We start from the raw sequence: 20,926 nt of genomic DNA on the forward strand, positions 1-20,926 counted from the left end.
CCTATCCACGTCCCTCATGATTTCATAAACCTCTATAAGGTCACTCCTCAGCCTCTGACGGTCCAGGGAAAACCGCCCCAGCCTATTCAGCCACTCCAACAGATGGCACTATCTTAGGTACAAAGTAGGTTCAAATCTTACATATGAAATGTAGAGAAAATTTTTAAAATGTTACGCTACATTGCAGGTAAGTAATGTATAGTGTAAGTTAGATAAAGACTGCAATGTCTACTTTTTTCTTTCTCCAAGGGTTTCCATGTGTCTGTCCACGCTCCACTGGCTCCCAACCAGTAGTCATCTTCACTCCAGGTCCATTGACTATCCCTGCTCCACTCCAGACATTGGCCATCCCTGCTCTGTTCCAGGTCTGCTGGCCATCCCTGCTCCACTCCGGGCAGAAGAAGAAAATGACAGAAGAGAACAAACAAATACGAGTGAGAAGAAAAAGAAGAAAACAAAGAAACGGAATGATGGGGTGGATGAATTCTTGCTGGAGCATCCTCCTCTGCTGCCATCTTGGAACTGGGAGAATGAGAGTTTTAAAATGAAGCTGACCCCGGCTTGAGTAAGTAGGCCTATGTACTGGCAGTCCATACTCCTCAGTACGCCGCAAGGGAGATGGTATACAGAAAACAAAAACAGTGAGACATTACCACACAGACCCCAGCAACAGCTCTGCACCTGCTAAACAATGGCACTGTTATATCACAATCCATTTCTGGCAGAAATGTCTTGAAATTAGCCTCTTCGCACAGCACTGCACAGATGGTTTATCTACTTCTTTAACGGAGCAATCAGCCCATTTATTTCAAACAGGTCATAGACTGTTCAACATCAAATAAAGAAATTTTGTTCAAATCCATGAAGTACTCAGAGAGCTGAATTTCAAGGCCATCATTATTATAATTTAAAAAATACAAAAATTTACAAAAATAAATGCTGCTTGGTAACAGCCTGTACACGTTTCACGATTAGAAAATTTCACCAGATGTACAATTTGTTTTTTAATCCCATCAACTCCAGGTAAAGGTGGACTTGATTCTAAATATAATTCTCATCCATTCTTAGAATCTGAATAGTTCAAACTACGACTCATTCACTCCAATTCCATACAACAAGGCAGAAATACAAAGCACTTCTGCAATTATTCACATTTCTAACGCCGAACACAGTCCAATCAACCCATTGTCCAGCTAAGTCTGGAGACAGCAGCAATTTTTAAGAGCTATGATCCAAAATCTAATGTTTCACACGTCTTTTTTAGGTTGATTTGCTGGGGTCATAACTGCAGATGAACTGCTCAGATTTGTTCAGTTAAGCATCTGCTGGCAAAGGAGTTAAACATTTGGTGCAAGTGAATTCAACTGTGGCTATTGTTTTAAGTGTGAACTTAGTTCCAATGTATATACCCAGCACAAACTACATTGGAGAATGTGCAGAGAAGAGCTTTTAAATTGATTTCATGTCAATATTGATGAATTAATCAGACATTGTACCATCTAGATAGAAAGCAGTCAATGGTGATCCTTAATGTGATGCATTAAATTATGGCACAGGAAAAAAAACTGTTCATCAAAGTAAGCAGCAGGTGCAGTAGGGGGCAGCTCGGTGGCTCAGTGGTTAGCACTGCTACCTCACAGCGCCAGGGACCCAGGTTCGAGTCCAGCCTTGGGAAACTGTCTGTGTGGAACTTGCACGTTCTCCCCATGTCTGTGTGAGTTTCCTCTTGGTGCTCCAGATTCCTCCCATAGTCCAATAATGTGCAGATTAAGTAGACTGGCTGTGTTAAATTGCCCCTAGTGTCTAGGGATGTACAGGCCAAGTAGATTAGCCATGGGAGATGCAGGGTTACAGGGATGAGAGGTTGGAGGAGGGTCGAGGTGGGATGGTTTTTGGAGGGTGGGTGTAGACTCGATGGGCTGAATGGCCTGTTTCCACACTGCAGGGATTCTAGTCTATGACAGAAGATGTTGAAGAGTGCTGTACTGGAAAAGCACAGCCAGTCAGGCAGCATTCAGAAGAATTGACATTTTGAGCATAAGCTCTTCATCAGGATTGTCAGAAGATGCCAAGTTGAATGACGTCAGAAGCAAATTCAAAGCAGACATTCCAGGAACATTCATTGAAACAATGATCAACAATCAGACAGGGTGTAGCAAGCCATACAAGTAAGCATTGGGGTGTTGCAAATGTAGTTAGATGCTATATTAGGCTCCTGCAGGGATTAACTCTGTTGGGCTAAATGGCTATTTCCCAGCCTGAAGCTCGAGAATATTCATTACTCAAACTGACAAGGAATTGCGCAGCAAGTTAACCAGCCAAACACTGGTCTCCTAGCAGGGATTGAACATGCAGATTGTGGGGAAATGATAGACGCACGGACTTGTTCATTTCATTCTTCAAGTGGCAACATTCATGCAAGCTCAGGTTCACTGGGTTTGGATACACTGCAAATGTTTTACACTGTCAATAATTCCTTGTCTACTCACATGAGATAAAATCCCAGAGTTTTCCACTGTTTGATATCCATATTATGCAGGGAATGGAAATGAAAGTTAGACAGGATGAGCATCTTGTCTTGGGGATAGGTTGATTTGCTTCCATTGGAGTCTATCTGTGTTTGTTTTAGGGGGTTGGGGGGGGGTAACCTGACTGAAGTGTGCACATTCGACAAAGAGAACGTCTCCTCACGTGGGCTGGGCTCCAGCTTAATGGCACCGTTTTCACATTAAAGATTGCCCTTTCAGACAAGGAGTGAGGAGGTTTTTGTTTCCCTCCCAGTGGCTCACGAGGCTCTAGAACTCTCGGCTTCAGGGGCGAGAGGGATCATTTAACATGGTTAAGACAGATTCCTGTTTGGCAGGATCTTCAGGGAATGTGGAGTTTGGAACATAAACAGTTCAGCTATGACCTTATTGAAGGGCAGAGTTGGCTCAAGGGGCCACAAGATCCTGTGTGTTTGCAAACAGTGGCAGGAAGACTAGAAGCGGGGGGTCAATAACACATCAGTCACCCCTTAATCACTGTAGTGCAAAGGTCCAGCGAATTAGGAAAGCAAAGTGAATGCAAATGTTAGTTTCTACTTTCTTAAATGTTCCTGGTGAATGGCCTCTCCCTAATGCAGCCACAGTGGTGGCACAGTGGCTCAGTGGTTAGCACTGCTACCTCATAGTACCAGGGACCTGGGTTTGATTCCGCCCTCGGGCGACAGTCTGTGTGAAATTTGCACATTCTCCCCGTGTCTACGTGGGTTGTGCTCTGGTTTCCTCTCACAATCCAGAGGTGTGCAGGTTAGGTGAATTGGCTGTGCCAAATTGCCCATAATGTGCAGGCTAGGTGGATTAGCCATGGGGAATGCAGGGTTACAGAGATGGGGTGGGTCTGGGTAGTGTGGACTCGATGGGTTGAATGGCCTGCTTCCACATTGTAGGTATTCTATGATTTCCAATTTTATGAATAGCTAACACAGTATGATGGTAGAAAGAATAACAGCTTGTTACTGGCATGATCGTACTTTTAACCTCAAGACTTTTTAACTTCCCTATAAAATATTTTGTCAAGGCAATACGATTGATGGAATGTTTCATTCCTCACTGCTTGCACAGAACAATCAACGAAATTTAAACAAGAAATGAATGGAAGCCATATCTTTGAACAGAACTCTGTATTTGTTTTCCCTTGCATTGCAGTTTGGATGCATGCAACTGGCACCAATAAAGCTTATTCCTTTCCATTATTATTGATTGAAAAACATCCACCTTACCCTGAGAGCATCATTTCACAATTCCTCCTTTCAGCAAAGCCCTTCGCTGGTTGTGGATTCAGGGGCAGGAGACTGCAATGGCTTCTCACAACATGTTGTCATCAGTAAGAACAGTCTCACTGGGCCAAAGGGCCTCTTCTGCACTGTGTCATCTCACCTACTCTTGGTTATATTACGTTACTGAGGATAATGTGGTGCACTTGATGACTTACATAGGCATCCAGTTAAGCACTGACTTGTTTTTAAAAGTGCCTTTGTGCTTTCAGATGCCTCTATGGATTCCCTTCCTTTCTCCCCCTGAAAGTTCTGCCAGCATCCGAGATGTTTGCACTCTACATGCTCTGGTCACAGGAGCATTCTCAATTTTAAGCACTTCAATCCCAGCTCTAGAATTCCCTCCCCAACACGCTTTGCCTTGTTACACCTCATTCCCCTTTAAGATACTCCCCATAACCTACTCTGACCAAGCTTTTCGCTATCTCCCTTCACGTCTCCTTACGTGGCCTGGTGTCAAATTTTATTGACCATGCTCCTGTGAACTGCCTTTAGACATTTTGATGCCACGTTCAATAGAAGTTGTAGTCGATAAAAACCTTTACTCGGCCTTTAAGAAAATCGTCATTGCCTGGATTTGCACAGAACCGTTGGTTGCAAAGTTGCAACTGACCACTTGGGCACCCATTAACTGTTTACACAGATAGCATTGACCACAGGAATTAGCAGAGACTGGAGGGAAAACACAGGGGAGAAATAGTAGCTGAACTGCAGGAATGACTTCTGTTGTGCTTAGAGATAGCATTCTCCTGAAATTCAAGTCACCATCTGAACAGAAGTATTATCATGTGCAGCAAAACGCAATCAGTCTGAATCCAGGTCTTGCTCATCATCAGTAGTGTTGACTGCTGGGTAGGGCTGGTCATTCCCGAAATTCACATAATTTACTTGCAAGTTGATGTAGTGCTCTCCTTGTAACATGGATTGAATCGCTTGAATTTCATAGACAATTTCAGTAAATTGTGGTCGCATTTCAGGCTTTGGATCCCAGCAATGCAGCATAATGCTATACCTGTAAGAGGAAGAAGGTTATTGAAACAATGGCTTGTGGGTCAAAGTTAGAACTCTACTTCTTCGAGCTTTCGGGCTGGGGGATGTTGAGTTCCCAACATATTCCTGGCAAACCTTCCCGATTGTGTACTCGTTCACTATACCATCCACTCTCCCACCTACTCAACTGAAGCGTGACCGATTCAGGAGCCAGGACTGTCTACAATCTTTACAGCTACATAAGCAATACAAGCAAAAAGTTGGCCCTTCCTCTTTTCTCCCTAACCACGTTTCACCAGCCCGGCCCACCCCCACCCACTCCAGGGGCCGATTAATCTTCACAACAAAAGCTAAATAAAGAAAGGTTATTGGGGCCTGTTCAAATGCAGAGATTCAAGGAAATCAAAATGCCAATAATAATGCAAATTATTATTAAAGCAAAATACTGTGGATGCTGGAAATCAGAAACAAACACAGAGGAATTCAGCAGGTCTGGCAGTATTTGTGGAGAGAGAAACAGAATTAATGTCTAGAGTCCGGTGTGACTCTGCTTTTGAACTGATGTCAAGTCAGTTCGTGGGATGTGGGTGTCACAGGCAAGGTCAGCATTTGATGCCCATTCCTAATTGACCTTGAACTTTGTGGATTGCTCAGCCATTCCAGAGGGTAGTTCAGAGTCGGCCACTTTATTGTAGACTTGGTTCCCCAAGCAGCCAGACCAAGTAAGGTCAGATTTCCTTCCCCATGGGACGCCAGTGAACCGGATGTTGTTTATTTAACAAAGATCCTTTCCTTTCCGTAACTGAACTTAAACAACACCATCAACTCTGGTGGGATTTGCACCCATGTCCCCAGCTGAGGGTGGAGCTTCTAGATTACCAGAGTCAAGAGTGTGGCGCTGGAAAGGCACAACAGGTCAAGCAGCATCCGAGGAGCAGGAGAATCGACGTTTCGGGCATAAGCATTGCGTCAGGAATGGGGAAGGGGATGAGAGATAAATAGTGGGGTGGGGTTGGAGCTGTGGAGAAGTTAGGTAGGAAGATGATAGGTGGATGCAGGTAGGGGGTAACTGCGAGCGGGGAGGGGGATCTGTAGTCCTCACTTTATCCTTCTAGATTACTAGCCCAGTTATATTACCGCCATGTCACTGTCTCCCACGTTAATACAGGTATAATAAACTCTAAAACGAAAGGAAGATAGCCAGACAGAAACAAATACTCACAGCTCATCCGGACAATATTCGGGTTGAGGCAATCTTCGTCCCTTTAACAAAAATCTTGTAATGTCATAAGGGTCAATTTCCGGATAGGGTGGTGCCCCACGAGTCAGTAGCTCCCACATCAACACTCCAAATGACCACTAAACATAACAATACCAACAGAGAGAACGGTCAAGCCTGCAGGACTTACACAGAGCCACACTTGTGAGGTTAATACAAATTGGATTTGACCCTCACACCCTCTGTTACTTCCAGCATTTCCCAGAGCGATTGAAAATACATTTAGAGGTTGAAACTTTCCTAGTCATGTGTTAGTCACTAATTTGGTGTCAAAGTGTTATATGAACAGTTGTAAACCCATTCAGTCTTGTTTACTATGATGCATTTGAAATGATTCATTGTGGAATTTCACACAATCATTTTCCACTCTGGTTCAGTCCTTGTGAGCTTGAATTTAGTAAAATAGAGGAACACATTGATGGTCGGGGTGTTCCAGGGAATTTTCCTCTAAGGTCTGGTGGTGGGCATCATGATGTGTAGGATATTCCCTCACCACTACAAAGTCCGTTGTATCTTGTCAGGCACTTAAGTGGTCACCCGGTGGGCTTTCCGGATCCTGAGATGGTGATGTCCCATCTCACCTGATGGTGCCTGCTGCTCAGGGACCAGGAGCAGTGCCTATCGAGGCATGATGGGCCGAATAGCCACCGTAACAATTCTGTGAAGCCATTGGGAACAGCAAAGCCACTTTAGTGGCTGAGTTTTCTGGGTGCCACTGAAGAGCAGGACCAGCGAGCAAGGCTGGTGATTTTTCGGGAAGGATGCAGAGGAAGAAAGAGGGTTGGGAAGGGTCATAGCTAGGACACGGGGTGGCTTTCAGCAGACACACTCCCGTCTCTATCCAAGCTCCCAATCACCTCCAGATTGAGGCCCACACACCGCCGCAACCCCCCAACTCAGCAGACAGACTATTCTGTTTCGCCAATCAGGCAGTCTGCCAGAGTCCTCACCTGCCAGGAATGGATTTAATCCTGGCATGAGGAGGACCTTATCTGGTCATTCATTGGCCACGTAAGAGCATCACTTGGTGGTGAGCAAGGAAGGCAAAGCTTGGGCCTCCCTGCCCAGAATTTAATTCCTGTAGCAAGGGGAAAGGCAGCAGAGTGTTCCCCTATGCGGAACCAACCCAATTATCTTCCCCTCCCACCACCTTCCTGGCCACATCTCGGGAGGGCAAGTCTCCTCCCTATAATTTGAAGAAGATTGGTTCCAGATTACCTCACTGGGAAATCTAAGGATCTTCTGAAATGCTGAATATAGGGAGTTATAGGGACAAATAGTTTTGATCTCCCCAAGGTCAAAGTGGGCAGTGACTTGTGAGGAAGACATTGCGTTTCTAGAGACAGATAAGCAAGGTCAGTCCAGCCTCTCAATTTTCCATGCTTATGTGAAATGCAAACTCACTGTGTCTTGTACTGTGACCATCATATAATTGCAGTGTAGGTGGATGCATGATCACATACATTGCAAATGTGAGTAAAGACCTAAATATATAGTGAGCAAAGAGCAAGGCAATCAGTTTGTGGTGTTCATGGAATCCTCAACATATCAGTTAAAGACCAGGCAATGTTTGTTTGTGAAATAGATTTTGTCCAGTCACCAAACCATCAGTCATCCTGTCCATGGAGTCGACTGGATAATGAGCTGGGTCAGAAGGGAAAGTACAGATTCTGGTTCTCATTGCAGCCTTGAGTGGGGAGTGGGACAATGTTCCCAGTTATAGAGGTGCAGGAGATGGTCACCTAGCTACTATTTAAACTGGAGGATAGAACATAGAACATAGAAAAATACAGCGCAGTACAGGCCCTTCGGCCCTCGATGTTGCGCCGACCGAAGCCTACCTAACGTACACTAGCCCAATAACCTCCATATGCTTGTCCAATGCCCGCTTAAATGACCATAAAGAGGGAGAGTCCACCACTGCTACTGGCAGGGCATTCCAGTGGGAATGGTGTGGGACACAGAAATACTTCACAGGAGAAGCAGAGTATACAACATAAAGCACTGTCTCGAGGAAGCCTGAACTCCAGCCTCAAACATGCAGCTTGTTGGCTGCTTTATGAGGAGAGAACATAAGGCTCACAGTACGGATCCCTGTCACAAGAAGATCCAGGTTGTGTTGGTACTAAATGTTATAACACATCCTACAGGGCCACGTGTTGATCGTCTCAGCATCCCAAGGACATATCAAAAGGACATATCATGTGCCCATACTGATCAGTAATAGGGCGAGGGGTTACTACCACAAATCTCACAGCATGGAAGGAGATACCCAGGGATAAGAACTGTATGTGTAATTATAACCAGCACTTGACAATTCCATGAAGAAAGAAAGTACAAGCTGGCTGCGCACAGCAGCGGTGCCCAAATGGAACAGATGAAAACCTACCACATCTGATTTAGTTGTGAACTTTTGAGTCTGCAGACTTTCAAGTGCCATCCATTTCACAGGGAGTTTGGCCTTCCGATGGTCCTGAATGCTATAATACTCTTTGTCCAACACATCCCGTGCCATTCCAAAGTCTGCCACCTTCACCACATAGGTCTCATCCAGCCTGAAGCATTCAAGGACATACACAAGTCAACAGTGTGCAGCAACTCCAAGTCCATAACCAGGGAAATCCTCAAGTACAATTGCAAGAGCACGTCCTTAAAGAAATCCCTTCTGTATCCCTTTTCAAAAATTGATCAACTCTGATATTTTCTTGGACCACTTATCGCATTCAATAGGGATCAATGGGACAGGAAATGGACACTTATACTTGAGCATTTGATGCAGAAATCGCACTGTTGTTGCTTGTGACAGCTGTAGCTCAGTTGGTAGTACCCTTGCTCCTGATTCATAAGGTTCTGCACTCAAGTCCCACTCTGGTAAACTTGTTATAAAGACCACAGACACCTCTCTCCATTACAGAAAGACAATAAGTTACATGTGCAATTTAACTCTGCAAGGTGTGTGTGTGTGTGTGTGTAGGAAGGCATGCAATACAGGGATTGAACCCATGCTGGGGGTGGGGGGGCATCGTTCTGAACCAGACTGTAGTTCACGGTGGCTCAGTGGTTAGCACTGCTGCCTCGCAACACCACGGCCCCGGTTCAATTGTAGCTTCCAGCGACTGTCAGTATGGAGCTTGCACGTCCTCCATGTGCGATTCCTCCCAAGGGCCAAAGATGTGCAACTTGGGTGGAATGTCCATGCTAAATTGCCCATAGTGTCCCGGGATGTATAGGTTAGGGAGGTTAGCCATGGGAAATGGAGGGCTACAGGGATAGGGGAGGGGAGTGGGCCTGGGTGTGATGCTTTTTGGAGGGTTAATGTGAACTCAATGGACCGAATGGCCTGCTTCCACACTGTAATTCTATTCTATGAAATGACCCCAGGATATAAAAAATCAACTCTAACCCTCCGGCTGCCAGCACTAAGGGAGGTTGCCTGGCAGAGATGCTATTATTTAGAAGAGGTGTTAAGCTGAGGCCCTATTTACTACTGTAAACTAATGAGAAAGATCCCAACAAAACTACTTTAAAGAGGAGAAGGCAAGTTATCCCTGGCCTCCTGGACAATGTTTAGCCCACAACCAATATCACAAAAAGAGATTAGTTGATCATGATCACATTGGTGTTTGTGGGAGCTTTCTGTGTGTAAATTGCCCACCTAGTTTCCTCCATTACAACATGGCTACACTTCAAAAGCACATCATTGGCGAGAAAGTGGCTTGTGACAGCGGGTGGTCATGAGATATGGAAGTGTAAAGTTTTCTGTTTCCATGTGTATACATCGACCAGAATCAAGCTTCTAACAGACTCAAAACACAAAATTGTAAGTCAGGTTCTGAACAAATACCTAAACATCTGATAAAAGCAAAACTCTGCGAGGATGGAAATCTGAAACAAAACAAGCACGTGAAGAGAGAAACAGAGTTAAAATTTTGCGTCTGGTCTGAGTCTTCTTCAGAACTCAACCAGCTGATGTTAACCTCACATTCAAAATTGATAACTTTGATATACAAAGCTTATTTTTAAACAGCTCCTCATTATTTCCTTGTTCCTCAGCCCACTTGGCTCTCTTTGCCTCCAAAAGCCACAGGGTTTTACTAAAGGTTTGGTTTCTCTAAGGTTTCTGCTCAGGGGGCAAATCTTTATGAGCCTCAGGAGGATTGAATGTAAATTATTTAATCAAGGAAGGCATCATCGTTGAGCCTAACATCACCGTCATCCCACATCCAAGGTGGGTGCATCTTTCAACTGCTCTTTGGGGCTGATCTCTCTCTCTCTCTCTCATGCTGATGTTGAGGTTAATTGAATGAGGCTCAACTCTCATTCTCATAACATCAGCTAACTCAGCATGGACCAAGAGTGTCTAATTGATCTGGATTTGTTGTTGGTGGCACCAATCCTGATTCAGCTGCTAAACAAAGCACTGTGCCGCTTTTAGTTTCAGAACGATGTATAGCACTGAATGTCAAATTCTCAGCAAAGTTATTTTGTAAAGTTTTCCAACCTCTTTACATTTCCTCCAATGGATAGAGAGAGGTCAATTAGAGTGTATTTGAAAATCAATTATAAAATATTTGTTATCTCTCCCAGTACAACAGACTGTCAACTTTATAATTTACTCATGTACTTACATGCAGTTTCTTGCTGCAAGATCCCTATGAACAAATTTCATTAGTGCGAGGTATTCCATTCCCTTGGCAACCTGTAGCCCAAAGCCTATTAAGTCTTTCACTGTTGGATTCTGTACATGAAAGTGGAAAGATACAAACATTTGCAATCAGTCTTGACACTCAACAGAATAAGTGGACACAGAGCATCCTCCATCAATGCCAGTCCAAACTGCTCACCGACGGGATATTTTTTAAAATATCTATTTCCTCCAACCATTTCTGGGAATGATGTCACAGCACCCGTTTTGTAGGACTTTGTGAACGCCAATTTCTATCTTGGCCATTAGGAAGGGTGCTGGTTGGTTGGCAATTTGACACTGATTGGCTGAGGCATTGCCTTTGCAGAAGGCAGTGGGGAACAAATGACTGACTCAGCCTCTAGGAGATTTCAAAAGCAAGGCACAAGGCTTGAACATATCCCATTTTTTGGCAGGGAATGTGTCACTCACACCTTGTTATACACAAAATCGTTATCTGCAGATACCAGTACGCGGGAGGATTTTCACATAGAATCCCTACAGTGTGGAAAAAGACCCTTCAGCCCAACCAGTTCACACCGACCCTCCAAAAAGTAACCCACCCAGACACCCTCCCCCTATATTTACCCCTGACTAATGCACCTAACCTACACATCCATGAACACGATGGGCAATTTAGCATGGCCAATTCATCTAACCTGCACAATTTTGGATTGTGGGAGGAAACCAGAGCACCCGGAGGAAACCCACGCAGACACGGGGCGAATGTACAAACACCACACAGACAGTCGCTTGAGGCTGGAATCGAACCCAGGTCCCTAGTGTTGTGAGGCAGCAGTGCTAACCACTGAGCCACTGTGCCACTCTAATAGGCAGGTCCTAATGCATCTCAGCGTCCCTCGTGGTAGATACAGGAATTCTATGGTTTGATATTCCAGCACAGTGTAGCAACAATCAGAAGCTGCACTTTACTTTCTATGCTACGACTCTGTGACATGGTCCTCAAAAGCAACATTTCACTGAGACTGTTCGCAAGGGATACTGTGTTGACATCGGGACACCTCTGCATCATCAATGATTGGTTAGTGACAATGGATCACACCTGGTTAATCATCCAACTCAATTTGTAAGTTGGAAAATTAGGAACCAGGGTGAAATTAGGTCATTGACATCCAAAGATCCACTGAAAACTTTATAAACTTTATAAATCTGATGTAGATTTTGAGGCTGAGATTGGAAGATCCTGGAAGACAAAGAGTTCAGGAAAATAATACAAATTTGTGTAGTGTGACATTACAGATCTACTACAGAATTACTGGTCCTTCAGCTGTAGCCACAATTGTTCACAAAATTACTTCCTGCCTGGCTTTACAAATGTAATTATAAATAGATCAGAGCCCTTGTCACTTCCACAAGGATGAAGGGATGGAGATTTGCCAAGTAAATGCAATTCAGGTGTTCATGGCCAGGAACAGGAGGCAATTTTAACTTCTGTCGATGACTCAAGAAACAGTCGATATTGGACTGGCCGCTACATTCTTTTCATTCACCCTCACAGGATGAGGATATCATTGGCTAGGCCAACATTTACTGTCCTTCCCTAATTGCCCAGGGGCAGTTAAGAGTCAGCCAAATTACTGTGGTCTGGAGTCCAGGTAAAATGGCAGTTTTCTTCCTTAAAAGACATTAGTGAATCAGGTGGGTTTTCCCATTTGCCGTGGTGGGATTCAAACCTGGGTCCAAGAACATTACCTCGGTCTCTGGATTAACAGTTGAAGAGAGTGGTGCTGGAAAAGCACAGCCAGTCAGGCAGCATCCAAAGAGGAGGAGCGTCAGTGTTTCGAGCATAAACTCTTTGTCAAGATCCTGATGAAGGGTTTATGCTCAATTCTCCTGCTCCTCGGATGCTGTCTGACCTGCTGTGCTTTTCCAGCACCACTCTCTTCGACTCTAACCTCCAGCATCTGCAGTCCTCACTTTCTATGAATTATCATTCCATCAATGATACCACTCAGCCATCGCCTTCCCCATAGATATTTAGCGTGGCCCTAATGGTTTCCACACGATTAAAATTACTCGCAATGTCCACAATGTATAATAGGCTGCATCCCCAGTAATATTATACCGTTACTATTGAATTAATCTTCACATACCCGGCTTTCCTGACGGATAAAATGCCGAAGGTCTCCGTGCTTCATATACGGTAATACTACCAACGGTAACCCTTCCTTAGGAAGGAAAATTCCGAGCAAAGATAAAACATTTTCATGGTGAAAATCCTTCATGATAATCCCTTCTTTCAAAAACTGCTCCACCTCTTCAACATCTGAAATTCCTATTGAAACATCACAGCACAATGAGGATGATTATCAACATGAAGCAGACTGATTTTATTGTGTATTTTTGTTTTTGGACAGGAGGGTTTTGAATATTTATTTTGTGTTGCACATTGGTCTTCCTCCACAAGGAGGCACACTGAAATTCATGGCTTGGAGATTCTCGGGACCCTGTTTCTGGAGGTATCACAGAACTATAGTGGAATATATAAAATACCTATATGGAATACTGTAGGTTAGATGGGCTTCAGATTGGTTCGACAGGTCGGCGCAACATCGAGGTCTGAAGGGCTTGTACTGCGCTGTAATATTCTATGTTCTAGCATCATTCCAGCACAGAAGTAGGCCATTTTGCCCATCAAGTCTATGCTGACATTTTGTAGACTAACCCAGTGAGTCCCATTCACCCACTCCATCCATGTAAACGTAAACTTGCTAATAGCCTTGTTCATCTTTATCAATTTTTTTCTCGATCCTTTTTGCTGCAAGGAAAATAACTCTAGCATTTCCAACCAATTCTCACACCGAAAATGTCTCACCCTGGACTCACTCTGATGATTGTACTCTGCACCCTCTCAAGGACATACAGACAGAGAATCGAATACGTGTAGCATGTAAGCAGGCCATTCAGCCCATACAGATCCTCTGAAGAGCATCCCTTCTATACCCAGATCCCTACGCTATAATCCTGTGTTTCCTATGGCTAACCCACCTAACCTGCCCATTCCTGGGGACCATGGTCAGTTTAACATAGCCAATCCACCAAGCAGCACATCTTTGGACTGAGAGAGGAAATCAGAGCACCCAAAGGAAACACATACAGAAAGAGGGAAAATGTGCAAACTCCACATAGACAGTCACACAAGACTGGAATTGAACACAAGTCCCTGACTCTGTGAGCAGTGCTAACCACTGAGCCAGCATGCCACTTAATTCAACATTGCTTCTGCTCTTTTGTACTCAATACCTCTACTTCTGAAGCCCAGGGTAGAGATAGCATCTAGAATTGGAGGAGTCATTTGTGGGCTGCCAGTACTTGCAAGCAGTTGCATCAGTAGTTGTGACACAGTGCATAGCTAGTTCCCTTTTCTTAAGGTGGAATGACTGAAATGAAAAATTGGCTTTTAAAAATCTCAAAACTCCTTCTGGATTGACACTGCTCAGAGAATTGCTTCTGTCTCAATTGTCTTATTGAGTAATGGCTTGGAGCCATCCCAAGGTGTAAATGATTGCCAACAATGAAAGGGATCATAAATCATAGCCCAAAATCTCTCATCAGTACATCTCCCTGATGTTGGGGATGATTGGGAGTGCTCTACCCACAATATCTCTTTAACTGAGAGCAATTTAAACATCTCGGAGGAACAGATTCTCAGGCAGGTAAGGTGCTATGTGGTATCTCGGGTGCCCCCACGAGAAACAGGATCTATACCTTCGCCGACCCCAGGATGTTTGAAGCCATTGGGTCTAATTTTAACCCTGAGTAGGGAATGAGTTTTCAATAAATTGAAATCCTCACTCATTGTCTCACCACATTCACTGAATTGCCCGATCTCAGTCAGTCCAGTGTAGAAAGTTGGGGGGTGGGGGGTGGGGGGATTGGGATGAGACACAAGACTTACATCCATGGACAATGTAGTGGCTTTCCCACTACAGAGTCATGCTGGTGGGTCATACATACCTCCTTGGTTTAGAAATGAATAGACTTGTCAGCCAGTGCGACAGTGAGTACGGCAAGAAAAACACAAAAAATGGGAGGGAAGCAGAACAGCTTAACACTGATTCTAATTACACTGAAGGTGTATTGTTGCATATGAATTATTATCGTAATAAACTTCAAACTCTGCAGGATGGTGCAGAACCATGAAGACAAGAATCCCATATTTAACTAAAACAGAAGTTGTTGGAAAAGCTCAGCAGGTCTGGCAGCATCTGTGAAGAGAATTCAGAGTTAACATTTCGGTGCCAGTGACCTTTCCTCAGAACTCACCGGACCTGAAACCTTGACTCTGATTTCTCTTCACAGATGCTGCCAGGCCTGCTGAGCTTTTCCAACAACTCCTGGTTTTGTCTCTGACTTACAGCATCTGCAGTTCTTTTATGTTTTATCTTATATTTAATCCCTAGTCTCTTCCAAGCTAGCGTAGGACAGGCACAGAGTTAAGAGAGAATTATAATTGGTCTTAAAGTCACAGGGCACAGACAAGGTTCAAGAGGAAAAAACAGAACACTTTTACTTTAAGATTTAAAATATGTAAATACACAATTCAGTAGGTGCCAGGTTAGTTGCCGTCTAGCGTGTGGTGTGGAAAGATGGAAACTGATGTAGAGAACTGATATAAGGGAGTCAATTTAACAGGAAAACTAAGATTTATACTGGCTGAGAGAAAAATATTGATTGGTTGGCAAGTGGAATCTGATTGCTAACTGTGTTGCCATGGAGAATGCACCGGAGTCTAGATTAGAGTGGTGCTGGAAAAGCACAGCAGTTCAGGCAGCATCCGAGGAGCAGTAAAATCGATGTTTCGGGCAAAAGCCCTTCATCAGGAATACAGCTGTACTCCTGATGAAGGGCTTTTGCCCGAAACGTCGATTTTCCTGCTCCTCGGATGCTGCCTGAACTGCTGTGCTTTTCCAGCACCACTCTAACCTAGACTCTGGTTTCCAGCATCTGCAATCATTGTTTTTAACCCCACGGAGAATATACCCACTAACACTGATTGACAGTTTCTCTTTATTTGAACTGATATAGAGGAAGACCAAGCACTTTGATATTTGAACAACTGGATAGGTCAGAAGATGAATATGGAAAGGCACAGAGGACAAAAAAAATTGACAAGAAAATCTAAACAAATTATTAAGGTATAAAGAAAGAAATCATGGAACAATGACAGCATGCTATTTGTTTTCTAGTACGTACTATTCAGAGACTTCACAGCACAGTGGATTTCTTTCTTATTCTGGTCTTTGTACAGCCCATGGTAAACACTACCAAAATGTCCTGTAAAGAGAGGCACCATTACTTTAACATTCCTTTTCATGCACTGAAAACTTCACCAATTTTACTTTCCACCTCCAGTGTTGAACAAAGTAATTATTGACTATTGCTACAAACACATTTCTCCTTTGTTAAAGTTTTTCATCTTGCGCTGATCAGGACATTTCCCAAAAATACCAATTCAAGAAGAAAACCAACATTTATATTGCATGTGAGGACAGTACCCAGTGATTGGCAAGTGGACTCTAGTAGAGATGTTTCCATGAAGAATTCACCCATTATTGTTGATTGACAGTTAACTGCCAGGCTTTGCTTAAATTTTAAGTTAAGTGTATTTTTCAAGACATTGCCCTCAGAAATGAACCAATGATTGTCTTTTTTCTTCATTTTTTCTTTTTCTTTTATATCCAAAAGTGCTCTTACATACAACTAAATGTTGTTTTTACTGCCCATCACCAAATCATCATGTAATGTTTTCATTGATTAAACACCATCATTAATCACTCATGTTCTCTAATTGGTCAATTTACGTGCAAAGCCCATTTAAGGCAATGCAGACCACCAAAGGGGAGGGTGGTCAATGACTGTCATCTATTGTGATAAGTTGAAATAGGTGCAGTGCATGCACTTGTTTTGCTGCCTGCCCCTTGAACTGGTATTCTTGCAAAATGTCCTGACAATGGAAAGCTCTGAAAAAATGTATTTTCTCAGAGAAATTCAAAGCAAAGTTTGACATAACTTCTCTCACAGTTTTATGGCCAGGTAGGAAGTTGCCAAATATAAAAATCTTGCTTGGTACAAATTAAATGGCCATGAAATCCATGAGGGTTGCTGATTGTGCAATAGTAGCTACACCCACCCATTTATCTCAAAGTAATTTCAAGGTTCAGGGATTCCAGGCTGCACTTGAGGACCACTGATGTTTAATAAATCAACACCCAGTGTCTGGATCTTTCCGAGATCAGGGGTTAGTGGGGGTTGTGGTTCTATGCAGTACTGGTAGCAGCCACTGCCTTCCCGATAGTGCTGCAGAGAAGAATTGACTAGCTGCATTTAGAGGGCATGACCTCTTACACCAGGGTGCATGACCCGAGGGAAAGACATGCCACTGGCTTCTTAAAGTGCCAATGGAACGAGACCTTCCTTGAAAGCGGCAACACAGACACCTTGGCCAGCAAGCGAGACCCCAATGCCATTTCCAAAAGAATCCCTCATGGGAATCAGTCATTCAATGTGTTTTCTTTTTCCCCAGTATCGACTGGTCTAACTGAGGGCAGTCTGGGCTCTTGAAGCTGGAGGGCCAGAAACCACCCAGATTGAAATCTGCAGCAGCCTATAGTCGAAGCTAACTAAGGGAGAGCGCACTTGTGTTCAAAATGGCACCCTCTCTTCAATTCTGTCAAACGTTATCTTCCAAAGTTAAGGGAGGGATGGGAGACCCTTTTCAAGATGGCAAGACAATAAGACATAAGACCATTCAGATGATCAAGTCTGCTCTGCCATTCCATTGTGGCAGTTATATTTCTCAACCACATTCTCCTGCCTTCTCCCTGTAACCCTTCATCCCTTTAGTAATCAAGAACTTATCTGTCTCTGTCATAAATACACTCAGTGACTTGGCCTCCACAGCAATGAGGACCACATTGGAAGAAATTCCTCCTCATCTCACTTCTAAAGGGTCTGACCCTTCACTCTGATGCTGTGCCCCCCAGGTCCTAGTGCGAGTGTCCAATGCTGAAACCAGCTAGGGGAGAGCCTCTGAGACTAGAGAACTGGTTCCCCAATCTGTCACCTGCAGGCCACCTCTAAGTGACTCGGCTGGCCTCCCAGCTCCTCCAGGAGCATTTATATGGCCTCATGTGATCCTAAGTAAACCACAGTGGAAACACATAGCACTGTCCCTGAAATTGGCTGGTCGGGATGGAATGACTGAATTAGCTAACCAATCAAACAATCATTTTTCATAGATTCATAGAATCCAGAGTGTGGAAACAGGACATTTAACCCAACAAGTCCACACCAACCCTCTTAAGAGTATCCCACCCAGACCCATTCTCCCACCTTACCACTGCATTTCCCATGACTAATGCACCTAACCTACACATCCCTGAACACTATGGGGCAATTTAGCATGGCCAATTCGCCTAACCTGCATATCTTTGGACTGTGGGAGGAAACTGGGGCAAAGCCAAGCAGACATGGGGAGAATATGCAAGCTCCATACAGTCACCTCTGTAGCTCAACCTCTGACTTTCTAATGAAAATAATCCTAATCTACTCAACTTCTCTTCATAGTTAGAGCCCTCCATACCAGGCAACATCCTGGTGAACCTCCTCTGCACCCTTTGCAAAGCATCCACATCCTTTTGGTAATGTGGTGACCAGACCAGAACACAGTATTCCAAATGTGGCTGAACCAAAGTCTCATACAACAGTAACATGATCTACCAACTCTTGTACTCAATACCCGTCCAATGAAGGAAAGCATGTCGTATGCCTTCTTAACCACTCTATTGACCTGCATTGCCACCTTCAGGGAAGAATGGACCTGAACACCCAGATTTCGCTGTACATCAATTTTCCCCAGGACTTCTCCTTTGTGTCTTGGCTTCACATGTGCACATCTAAATACTTCTTAAATATCAGGGATTCTGCCTCTACCAAACTTGCAGGCAGCGAGTTCCCACCACCCTCTGGGTAAAAAAAAGCTATTCCTCCCATCCCTTCTAAACCTCCGACCCCTTACCTTAAATCTATCACATGGTCATTGATCCCTCCATCAAGGGGAAACGGTTGTTCCTGTCCACCCTATCTATTATGATGATTAATCATTAAACTGGTTACTGAATCTCCCAGAGCCCCTGACAGTGGATTTGGGATGTGGGAACAGCCCCAACTTCTGTTTGCTCCTCTCCCAAATTAAAAACCAGCATCAAGACAAACAGAATGAGAAATTGGGAAAGACAGAAAAGAAAGGAAATGGGCAGACTATATACACATATTAAAAGTGACCCATTCTAACTTCCATGAGAACCTTCATAGCCATGGGAATTTGAGGAGATAATGCTTCAGTCCAACTTAATGCTGGGCAGTACAGTCTTAAAAACCAATTGCAGGAACGTTAATGAATCAACAATTGAGCACATACCAACCTTTTCCAATCACCTGGTCCATGTAAGCAGTTAAACATTCTTGAGGGATCAGAATATCTTTTACTTCTTCCAGTAGCTCCGGCCTCAGGTTTTGTGGTTGGATTTCTTTAGGACTTAACAAGGGGATCGCTGCACAGTCAGCGCTGCCTTTATAGCCTCGAAATGTGATTCCACTGGACCCAGACGTCGTGTTGGGACTGAGACCTAACCAAGAGAAATAAAAAACCTTCCTTGAAGAGGCCATATCCTCTCACTTTTATTCATTTGGTTATCTTTTGGAAATGTTCAATTTTAAGACATGTTTGGGAACTCTCTGTTACCCTAGCAGACACACCATGTCTCTCAGTGACAATCTTTGTATATCGGTGATTACTATTGAACAGAGATTTCCAGATGGTTCCATTCTGCATTTGTAGATTTCCATGTGAAAGAGAAAATAGAAAGAATGTTTGCATTTATATAGAGGCTTTTCATAATTTCACGAGGTCTCAAAGCATTTTTCTACCAATTACATCCTTCTGTGATGTAGGAAATGTGGTAGCCAATTTGCACAAAGTTAGCTCCCACAAAAGGCAATTAATTATTTTTGGTGATTTGGCTCAGGAATAAATATTGGCCCTCACACTGACAGGAACAAGGTTTCTCTTCACTGAGGTAACACCATTTAAAGATAAAAATATATATAAACAATTGGAAGTGAGTATTTAATGGAATGCAAACATTCCTCTTTCAGGGTGGCTTCAGTTACCAATAAAAGCAAACACAGTCTCTGGGTGTTTTCCATAGGGGCCTACGCAGGAATGGAAAAAGCACATTACATAACAAATTCTTCACTTTCAACAGCTACATCAGTTACGATCAGTCAGAAATACCATTCAAGCTCAGAAAAACTGGGTGTAAACAGCCAGATACAAATGTCTTTCACGTGTCATGAGCAAGTACAGAAAATAAACACAAAGGTTAATGGAATGATGGCCATGATACCAAAGGGACTGGGATAAAAGGCTGCACAAAATCTTATTTTAGATCTTAACTGGAGTATTATGAACCGTTCTAGACACCACATCTTAAGAAGGGTGTATTGACTACAAAGGGAGTGCACCACAGGTTGACAAGAATAATGCATGGACACCAAGGGTTTAACGATGAGGAGAGATTACACAAATTAGGGTGTTATTTCGTAAAGGCTTAAGGGTTCATTTGATCCAGGTTTGCAAGACTTTGAGGGGAACTCCTGTGGTAGATAGAGAGAAACTATTTGCTCTAGTTGGAGTCTAGGACAAGGTAGGAGAAAGTGAGGACTGCAGATGCTGGAGATCAGAGCTGAAAATGTGTTGCTGGAAAAGCGCAGCAGGTCAGGCAGCATCCAAGGAACAGGAGAGTCGACATTTCGGGCATGATTCCTGAAGAAGGCCTCATGCCCGAAACGTCGACTCTCCTGCTCCTTGGATGCTGCCTGACCTGCTGTGCTTTTCTAGGACAAGGTAATCTAAATATAAGAGGTAAATGTTTTAGGAGTGAATTTAGGGAACACGCACAGAGTGATGACATTTTATAACTCTCTCCTACAAATGGTAGTTGATGGAAGATCAATTGTAACTTGTGAATACAACAGCAATACAATTTCACTAAGCATTAATCATGGCTCTCTCAAATAAGACAACGTAAAAACATTATTTCAAAATTTCATCTGGGCACCAATCTCACTA

At 43.6% G+C, this 20,926-nt stretch overlaps 1 protein-coding gene across 1 annotated transcript in view; it reads right to left on the reverse strand.

Annotated features, from left to right (window-relative positions):
* Positions 1–883: 883 nt before the first annotated feature.
* LOC140483625 (macrophage-stimulating protein receptor-like) overlaps positions 884–20,926 on the reverse strand; it is a 134,204-nt gene continuing 114,161 nt past the window's right edge. The window contains exons 15-21 of the mRNA XM_072581916.1: positions 19,218–19,421; positions 15,988–16,068; positions 12,885–13,066; positions 10,715–10,824; positions 8,476–8,641; positions 6,030–6,166; positions 884–4,829 (exon numbers count right to left, since the gene is read on the reverse strand). Of these exons, the coding sequence (XP_072438017.1) occupies positions 4,622–4,829; positions 6,030–6,166; positions 8,476–8,641; positions 10,715–10,824; positions 12,885–13,066; positions 15,988–16,068; positions 19,218–19,421 (1,088 nt within the window). The 3' untranslated portion in view covers positions 884–4,621. The remainder of the gene's footprint in view (positions 4,830–6,029; positions 6,167–8,475; positions 8,642–10,714; positions 10,825–12,884; positions 13,067–15,987; positions 16,069–19,217; positions 19,422–20,926) is intronic.

Source organism: Chiloscyllium punctatum, chromosome 12 (genome assembly GCF_047496795.1).
Source record: "Chiloscyllium punctatum isolate Juve2018m chromosome 12, sChiPun1.3, whole genome shotgun sequence".
NCBI lineage: Eukaryota > Metazoa > Chordata > Chondrichthyes > Orectolobiformes > Hemiscylliidae > Chiloscyllium > Chiloscyllium punctatum.